Source organism: Balaenoptera musculus, chromosome 1 (genome assembly GCF_009873245.2).
Source record: "Balaenoptera musculus isolate JJ_BM4_2016_0621 chromosome 1, mBalMus1.pri.v3, whole genome shotgun sequence".
Lineage (NCBI taxonomy): Eukaryota > Metazoa > Chordata > Mammalia > Artiodactyla > Balaenopteridae > Balaenoptera > Balaenoptera musculus.
In genome coordinates, this window is record NC_045785.1 from 103,729,955 (window position 1) to 103,739,655 (window position 9,701).

The following is a 9,701-nucleotide window of genomic DNA, read 5'->3' on the forward strand; positions in this document are numbered from 1 at the left end:
ATTGAAGCATACCAGAAATGTTCTGCCTCCTTCAGTTTATCTTTTAAAAAATGCATTTGAATCCACAATACACCCACATTTGTTTCAATATTTTTTCTTCCCCACCCTTTCCCGCCAAAAAACAACTTTAAGATTTGAGAAAAGATGTGGGGAAAGGCAGAGAGGGGCAGATCTTTTGGAGAGGTTAATAATTGTATATTTTAATATATCATCTTTTAGAATATAATTTCCACTGAGTGTCTTTAATTTGATTTCTAACCAGTCTATTCTAAGACATTATTTAAACATTAGGAGTATAAATGAAATGGAAGGTTTAAGTAAATTATTTTTCAAACAATCTGAGGTTTTATTATGAGTTACTTGCAGTCCCTAATGCAAGCCTTTAGCATTGTAACATCTATCCATAATACCCTGGACATTGCCACTGCTAGTTATGAAAAAGAATAGACAAGTCGGCAAAGCTCATTTGATAAACATAAAGGATTAAGTAAAGAACATATTAGCTTGGTAGTTGGTTCTTTTAGCCTTACCATTTCTCCATAGACACTTAAATGTTTCTCCTCAGATTTTGTTGACTGTTCTTTCTGTAAAACCTTCCTATTTGGTGGTTACCGCCAACACTTATGTTGAGATGACTTCTGTAACCATCACCTCCTCTGAATGTCTTGTCTTTGTAGATAAGAGAAAGATAAAAGAGATGTATGTGAGCAGCATTTAAAAATAGCTCTAAAAAGTCAGCAAGACATCCAGTAAAACTGAAGTACTAAATAGCACCTTTTTATATACTTACAGGCCTTTGTCAATGCCATTTGTCATCTATTATCTCTAACTTTGAACTATAGTTTTAAAAAATCCGTATTAGAGGAAAAAACATCTAGTAGTCTGATAGCTAATTTAGATTAGACTTTCCTCAACTTTCACAGCAAAGATCACACTTCTCCAATTGTTCTATTTTTAAAATCCAAGCTAAAAATCTTAAATTTAAGTCAGTAGTAGTGTACCATGTCCTTGACATGAATTGTTTAGCTATATTACTGTACTTTTAAACATTTATTTCATTATAAATTTTAAAATATATCTGTATATCTATAGTCTAGCCTCTGCTCTCTAGGGATTATTTGACTCTCCAAGAAGTAGTTAGTTTTATTCCAAACCCCTACTTAAGGTCCAGAGGTGTCCTAAGGAGGGTAGACATGGAAGTTGTATTAGTTTCCTAGGGCTGCCATAGCAAATTACCACAAACTTGGTGGCATTACAGAAATTCTATTCTCTCACAGCTCTGGAGGCCAGAAGTCTGAAATCATTTTCTTCTGAAGGTGTTCCTTGGATGGTGGGAGCTTAACTTCAGTCTTCGCCTCTGCCTTCACATGACGTTCGTCCCTATATGTCTCTGGGTCCAAATCTCTCTCTCCTTTCTCTTGTAAAGGTAGAAGTCGTTGGATTTAGGGCCCATCCTAAATCCAGGATGATTTCCTCTTGAGATCCTTGACTAATTATATCCCCAAAGACCCTATTTCCAAATAAAATCACATTCTGAGGCTCCAGATGGACATGAATTGGGGGGCGTGGGGACTGTTCAACCCACTACAGTAGTATTAAGATTATTTTTTAAATGATTGTTTAAAAATAATAATACCACTTTCTGTTATCTAAAACTTACACAATCACTATCTTATTGATTTTTATAACTTGTTGTGTTTATGTGAGGTACTTCTATAGCATCCCCAATGGAAAGGAATCATTTTGCAGGAAACTGCATTTTCTCTCTATTCCTTTACTTACTCCTCTCCCAAGTAGTGATGAGATTAGAGTGAGCCTGATACATTAGCCCACATTTAACCAGCAGACATGGAACTGCACACAACATAGCTCTCCTGGTCATATTTGTGCCCAGAACACAAAGAGCTTGTGCTTCTGATCTCCATACAGTAAGCTGACCCAGCAGAGTCTCTTGCTATGTCCATCCAAGTCTTTTTTCAGTGCTAGCTTCTTTGCCTGTAACCCGGTGAATAAATCAGTCAAGCAGAGCTCAAGGTCTAGGATCAAAGTGAAATTAGAAGCACTGTCACTCTCCATTCCAGCTTTACCAGTTATAAAGTTGATAAGCAACCCTCCTTTACCCCAGTGCTGTGTTTTTACTCTGTCATCCAGAACTATAACAGTAAGCAGAAAAGATATTAATGTGCCTATTTTTAAAATAAAGTAAGTTTAGCTAAGATATTGTAAAGGGATTCTTCACCAAAGCCTAGTAAGGCCCAGCCATTGCTAAGATCAAGAGTTAGAACCCAGATTTCCTGACTCTGTATAGCTGTTTCTTTAGGCTTACTTTGATGACCCCCTAATAGAATTCAGATTAGAATTTGCCCAATTATAGTATATAATATTCTTACCTATAATGGTAAGAATCATTTTGTAGACTATCATTTTTAATTTCTAAGTTACCACTGTGGCCTGCAGTGTTTATGGAAAGGTATAAACATATGCCTTCATATAAACAATGCTATTACCTATTGGACTTCTCTGGTGGCTCAGTGGTTAAGAATTTGCCTGCCAATGCGGGGGACATGGGTTCGAGCCCTGGCCCGGGGAGATCCCATATGCCACAGAGCAACTGAGCCTGCGCTCTAGAGCCCGCAAGCCACAACTACTGGAGCCCACATGCCCTAGAGCCCATGGGCTTCAACTACTGAGCACGCGTGCTGCAACTACTGAAGCCCGCACACCTAGAGCCCGTGCTCCACAAAAAGAGAAGCCACTGCAATGAGAAGCCCACACACCGCAACAAAGAGTAGCCCCCGCTCGCCACAACCAGAGAAAGCCCGTGCACAGCAACAAAGACCCAATGCAGCCAAAAAAACACGAAAAAACAGTGCTATTACCTATTAAGAGAGACTAATTATTAAACCTCCTGTAAATCCATAATGTTTCTGAAACCTTTATTTAAGTTTGCAGTACCTTCTCCAAGAACTGCAAAAACTAATGTGTTAGGAGTATGTGAAAGTCCTTGCTGTGTCCAAATAATGTGCTTTACCTTTTCCTTCAGTGTTTATTAATAAATATAGATTAATTAATTTCTAGTTATACTGTGAGGTCTCTAAGCTGCCAAAACATATGACTGATATTATATCTGATTTTTAAAAGAAGGTCTCTAAAAAATTCTGAATTGGTTTGTTTTATGCCATTTTACAGTTTGTTGTTTTATGTGTTTCAGGCAGGTATATGGGATTTGCTTTTTAACTGCCTTATTTCAGAGGTCTAGTTGTTCATCTTACTGGATTTTCTTATGCACTCTTCTGGAATATTTTGTGTTTCTAATCATTTGAATGGATGAGGTTTATTTTCTGGTGTGTTTTTCATCAAAGCTGCTCAAAATAGGTCATGGGTGTCCTCTGCCATTATAACTGAGATCACTTGATCTTCTTGTTGAATTCTAATTGAAACTCATTTTCCCCTTTTATTTTCAGATACTTGTATCTTCTGTTCTCCAGTGATGACCTTTTACCTTTAGACCACTGGGTATTTAATACAGAGGCTCACCCTCTGCCTGTGTTACATTTAGCCAACACCACACTTTCAAGAAATCCTGCTGTTCGATGAAAGCAGCTCCAGAAAGACCATTCTCACCTGTGTTTTGTTTACATGGACCACTACAGAAATTAGTCTGGAGAGGGGCCTTTTGAAAACCTGGACCTCTTAAGTCAGCATGGCAGGGTGAAACGTGACTATTCCCTGCAAGACTTTTCAACTTGTAGATATTTCAACTTTGAAATGATTCCATTTTATACCTGACCAAAACATATTCTGGTGTGTGTAGGACAGAGACCTGACGTGCTTTGATTCTTAACGAGATGGTCACATGAGAAAGTATGCCTGTTACTGCTTATTGCTTTTAGAGTCCTGGAATCTGGAGGCTAGATTTCCTGAGAATAAGCCAAGAATGTGGAGCACCTTGCAGGAGTTGGAGATGGCCTTTGGAACCAATTATATATTTGTTTCCTCCCAAAGTGGAGCAGCTCTCAAGTCAAAATATTTACACATTGTTTATCCCTTTTTTCTCCATTTTTAATAATGGAATGAATTAAAATAAATAAGAACAAAACAACAGTGTAACTGCATCAGCAGCAAGAAGAGTCAAAAAGGAAACAGAATACCTATCCCTGTCTGAATTTTCAAGTTTCGTATTAGATGACCAGACTGGCAACCATTTCAAATCTCAGTCTATCTATTCCATTGAAATTCCTTGGTTAAATTTGTTTTCTCTGGAGGCATGGTCTCACAAAGAATACTCTTCAAGTCTTTGTCCCCATATGGAATCATTGAAACTGCTGTTTATCATAACCACTACTTACGAGCCTGGGTTTGGGATTTTGTGCATGCTGTTCAGTCTAGTGTTGGTAGCATGACAAAAAGTGGGGAAAATGCCGCAGTTTGTTGCCTTGAAACCTGTTCTAAGAGAAAGCCTTGGTTTTGTTGGTAGGAGATTATTTTTCCAAAGCAGCAAATCTACCAAGTAAATTTTATCTACTTTAACCTCATTATAAACTTAGTAGAATCCCTCGATTTACAACTCTCTTTATGTGGCTTGGCAAAATTCACTATACTGTCATGCAGCTCTGAATTTACCTTGATGAGGCAAATTACTTTTCCAATTTACTAAATCAAAAACAAAATATAGTGAAACTTCCTTAAGTATTTTTGGGACAGGGGATCCTTTATTATCCCATTAGATGAGGGAGCTTTTCACAAATATTTTATGTAAAAAATAAATTCAACTTTTTTTTCTCCAAGGGTATTTACAGAAATTCAAAGAATTAATCAGAATAGCTTCAAAATAATTTTTAGTGATTAAATATGGTATAATTAATTATATTACACTAAACATGGGATATATCTAAGGGGCTTTCTCTTACCATCAAAAGATTTTGCAATGATATTTCTTTTTAAAGAAATTATGATTTCTCTACATTGGGAGGGGAATAACTTAAATTTTATCAAGAACTGTAAGATAAATATCTAAGACTTAATAAATTTTCTGTCCCTTGAATTTATGTCACAGTGCAAGACACTTTTTCTTCCTTACCTTTAATACAGACAGCTTCCATTGACAGTAATAGTTGGGAGTAGTATTATTAGTCTAGTATTTACTCTGAATTTGAAGATTTCATGAAACAGTGTGCAGGAAGCCCACCTTAGAGTTCTGAAGGCTTATTTTCTTATTTTGTTTACTCTTTTATTAGCATGTGGTAGATTTAAATTGGAAAAAGATTTAATAAATTAATATAATTAAATTTTTTTAAGCGTGATCATCTTATATCACACATAGTCAAGCAGTCCTCACAGTTCAGCAAATGACCCATAAATGATAACCACCTCAAGATTTTCAGTATACATAGAAAGTAAGGATGTAGAGCCAGTTGATTATTTAAATCTTTAGGAGAGTTAAATTTTAGTACATATTTTGAGACTATAATACCTTTTACTAGTTGAAAAATTAAAATTTTTAAATGAAAAGTGTAGATGACCAACTTTAGAAGAGAAAGGGGAAAGTATTTCGTTCTCAAAAAATGTTAGCTTTCCTCCTAAAAATAGCAGAAGCCCACTTATGAGTCACTAAAAAGAATGAAAAACTTGACTTGGCAAAAGACCCAGAACAGCTGTCGAGATGGCAGTGAACCCTCCCTCACTTCGTTTAGAAGAATGCTGAGTCAAGGGGCCTTCTTGGTTCCCCAAGAACTGCTCAAGGAATGAGAAGACAGAACCCCCGCCCCAAGTGCTCTGTTTGTGTTTCTCGGATGAGTGGAGCTCGGGAAAAGGCAGAGAAGTGTACAGGCATGGCCAGTTCTGGTACAAGCAAAAATCTTGAGGGGGACAAAAGAAGAGTCTTCTTCATCATCTCCCTACCTTCCTTGTGAGAAGACTAGAGCTTATGGGTATGCTTCCTTTTTTTGTTGTTTTTTCTTCTCTGAATACCAAAGGCAATTAAATTTAAGTCAGCTACAAATGACTTGCCAGTGTCATGTTTTATTTTTGTTATAGATTAAAAAAATTACTTTCTCCAAGATCCATCCTTATTCCATAGTATCCCATATTCTGCTTAGTTTCCAAGAGCATACTTTACTTTGTTCTGTCCCTTTACAGTCCTTTGCATTTTGTAGACCTTATTACTCAGGTTAAATACTCATTACATTTATAAGACCTTCTGCAGAGAGCCCAGAAATGCTCCTTTCCAGGTGCCTCCTCAAAAGCAGACACATTACTTCGTGCCTTTGGCACAGATGTGCAGAGTAGATAGATCATTTGGTATATGAGAAAAAAGAATAGAGATGCTGAACACCCCCTCTACCTTCTATATTTATTTTTCTTTTAGAATTTTAGGATCATACTTTTTGGTTCAAACCAGTATAAAGTTGTTAAAACCAAGAGAATGTGGTCCCAATCAAAAAGATGTCTTGGTGCAGAAAAGTAAGTACCCAGTCACAGGGTTCTTACTTTCTCATGGGTTGCACAGATGTGCTGCTTTATGTCTCTGACAGCAACTTATTCTTGTCTTTGAGCAGATGTTTATATGTAAAAGCAAAACCTGGATATTGAAGGAATATATTCCTTCTGTGGAATATTGACCCTGATTCTCTATGATGTTCTCTAGGACAACCCAGGGCTTCACTTGGTAGATTTTAACCAAGCAGTTTAAAATTTGATCATTAACTTCTCATCTCCATTCTCCATTGCCAAAGTCTTTGTCAAAACTACAAATTTGTTGCTAAAAGGTTGTGCTTGCTATTCTCATCATGGAGTTTCTCCTTAGGCCTGGATTTCTTTGAATGAATGAGTGAGTGAATGAGAGGGTGAGTGAATAAACACAGGGTACCTAATATGTGCCAAGCGTTGTGCTAGGCACTTTCAAGTATTAGAACATTTTGTGATTCCAGTGGCATTTACTGTATAAGAGTTGTTCATACCATTTAAAGTGTTTTCCAGTATGATTCATGTTACAAAATCCTTAATTTTGTATTTCATTTAAATTAAATAAGGAAAGAAATGGTTTATAATATATTTTAAACAATGTGTTACTATATAATACTAACAGCTATAATTGTAGTTAATAACTAAAGTCTCTTGGAAAATGTCAAAGAAATACTTGATTTCTGATGCAACTTTAACTAAAATATCTACTTTAGAAATAAAAACATTCTTATTTTGCCATTATCACTTTAATTACATAATTAAAAGTTAATGTTTTATAGAAATGCTGGTTATTTTATATTCAAAAATTTTATCACCTAATTCATGGGTAAAATTTGCAGTTGTGAATTGTTCATGCTCTGCTGTGGCTCCTAGTAATGGTCCCATGCTGTTAAATATAAAGAAAAATATACTGAAATATTTCTGAGTTGCTAATAACAGTTCCTAGTAATGGTATCTTGAGTTCTTATTTTTCTTTAGGTTTCCTTACCCTCAAATTGGCTATCTCATATCTTATCTACTCTTTACGTAGATACATACATAAATACAGTTGTATGCAGAGATTTTTAATACTGTCTCTGTCTGCTAATTAACAAACACGGTTGTTAACGCGTTTTGGCTGCACAAATTCTAAGCAGAATATTTGAGGAACCAAATATGATCTGGAGGTATTTTAATGCACTTACTTGGTTCAGGAACATTGGTGAAGATGATTTTCTGTTCCTTCAGCTCATTCAGATCACATTCTTGGTGATGTCTAATGGATCAGCAAGCTTCCTCCAGAGGGCTAGATGATAAATATTTTAGGCTTTATGAGCCGTGCGGTCTCTGTCTTTACTACTCAGTTCTGCTGTTGAACTGTGAAAACAAGTATAGACAATATATAAAGGAAGGGATGTGGCTGTGTTCCAATAAAACTTTATTTACAAAAACATGGAAGGCTAGATTTGGCCCATGGATCATAGACAACTTGTTAACCCTTGATCCCAATTTACATTTGTATAAGACCCTATAATCTTTGATATGCATCTTTTATCTGTGTTTTGAGTACATAATTCATTTTTAAAGCAAAAAAAAAAAGATGTGTGTATGTACGATTGTTTGTATTTGTGTAACCTAAAGCTATATATTTTGTTGTCTTGAAAACAGCTATACTCTACTGGAGTCTGTTCAGGTTTCAATATGGTACAACTATCTTGAAAGAGGCATTTTTTTGTTCATGGGGTATGCTGTCAGCCCTTATCCTTGCCTTGTCATTTAATGCCACAATTCCAGAGTCTCTGTGTAAAAGGAAGGGTCTCTGTGGTGTCAAAATAGTATATTTGCTCCAAGTTCTGCCTGCTCATTGACCTTTGGACCAACGACTGTGGATTGCTGGAGCTGCAAAAATTCCTCCACTTGAATACTCGTAGAGCCCTATGACAAGAATATGATAGAATTTCTGACTGTTGTGCTAAAGAAACCAATCTCTTGGAAAAATTTTAAGCAACAGGAAAAATGGGTTATGTGCCTCAGTTGCCATTTGGCAACCACCATTACTTTTTTAGAGTGCAGAAAGGTACTGCCCTTATTACCTCTACAACAGCCTAAACCTGAGCAGTGCAGAGAAAAGATGTATCCAAAAGAAGAGTTCCCCTTCCTCTTCTTGCACTTGCCTCAAATTCTTTTGAAGTCAATAGCATTATTTTCGAATGTCAGTGTGCATCATATTTAAATTAAAGCATCCTCAGCCTTAGCCTTTTAACTGTTTAACAACTAATCCATTTTAAACTTTGAGCACAGCAGAACTCATGAAATTACACGACACCATATTGCCAGTATGTATGTATGTACATTGCAATGCACCAATCATCCTGAGAATAGCTTTTTCACGAAGAAGTTTATCAAATATTTTACTGTATTTGGAAATTCTAGAGGAGGGGAAGCCTGTACTCAGAGTGATAGGGGAGCACACGTTATAAATGAGCTACCTTTCTAGGTCCAGCGTACTATACAGATGGCTTCAGCTCAGTGTGAACGTTAAGTGTGAGTACCCAAACACACCCACATACATACATGTTAATATGCAGAGGATTTTAAACGATTTGAATGCTACAGAATTCTACTGCAAGTTGCATACCAGAAAACTCTATGGAGATAAGCTCAGCTCTTCTTGGGAAAAGTTATTTTTTAGAAAACTTAGAAATCAGTTTTTGTTTGGATTAACTGAATAAAGCATCCCCAATTTTAATACTGGATTTGGAAGTTGAAATGCCGTTCCTCAATCTTACTGGTCTCAAATTCAGTGGTATAATTTTTCCCTAAACTAATAAGAGGGGCAAGTATAACCTCCTAAATCGGTACCCACTGGCCGCTCCTGAACTGATTTCCAGTTATGTCCTCCATATGTAATTTTTATAAATTAAAGGTAATATTGTATATGAAAGATTAAATAAAGATGTTCTTTAAGTGAAAAGTCTGTTTAGCCTTCATTTGTACCCAGGATGACAATACAGTTCAATCTTCCTATTTTCAGAACAACTTTGGCTTTTACAGTAACTGGTAATCTTCAGTCTCCCATATTCAGAGAGTATTTCTTTTGATTCAGCTAATCTTCACATTCCTTGATGTTATAGAAAGATGAAGAGATTACTTAAAGGGTAATTTTCATGCCATCTGATTTTAAGAAAACAAACTATAGGCCTGTGTGGCAATCTTATAGTATGACTGTGCCTGTTATCTCTAAGACCTAGTCTAGT

At 36.1% G+C, this 9,701-nt stretch overlaps 1 protein-coding gene across 1 annotated transcript in view; it reads left to right on the forward strand.

Annotated features, from left to right (window-relative positions):
- Positions 1-9,124, forward strand: part of MAN1A2 (mannosidase alpha class 1A member 2) — a 172,775-nt gene extending 163,651 nt beyond the window's left edge. Inside the window, exon 13 of the mRNA XM_036854145.1 lies at positions 3,465-9,124. Coding sequence (XP_036710040.1) covers positions 3,465-3,597 — 133 coding nt within the window. The 3' untranslated portion in view covers positions 3,598-9,124. The remainder of the gene's footprint in view (positions 1-3,464) is intronic.
- Positions 9,125-9,701: the final 577 nt, after the last annotated feature.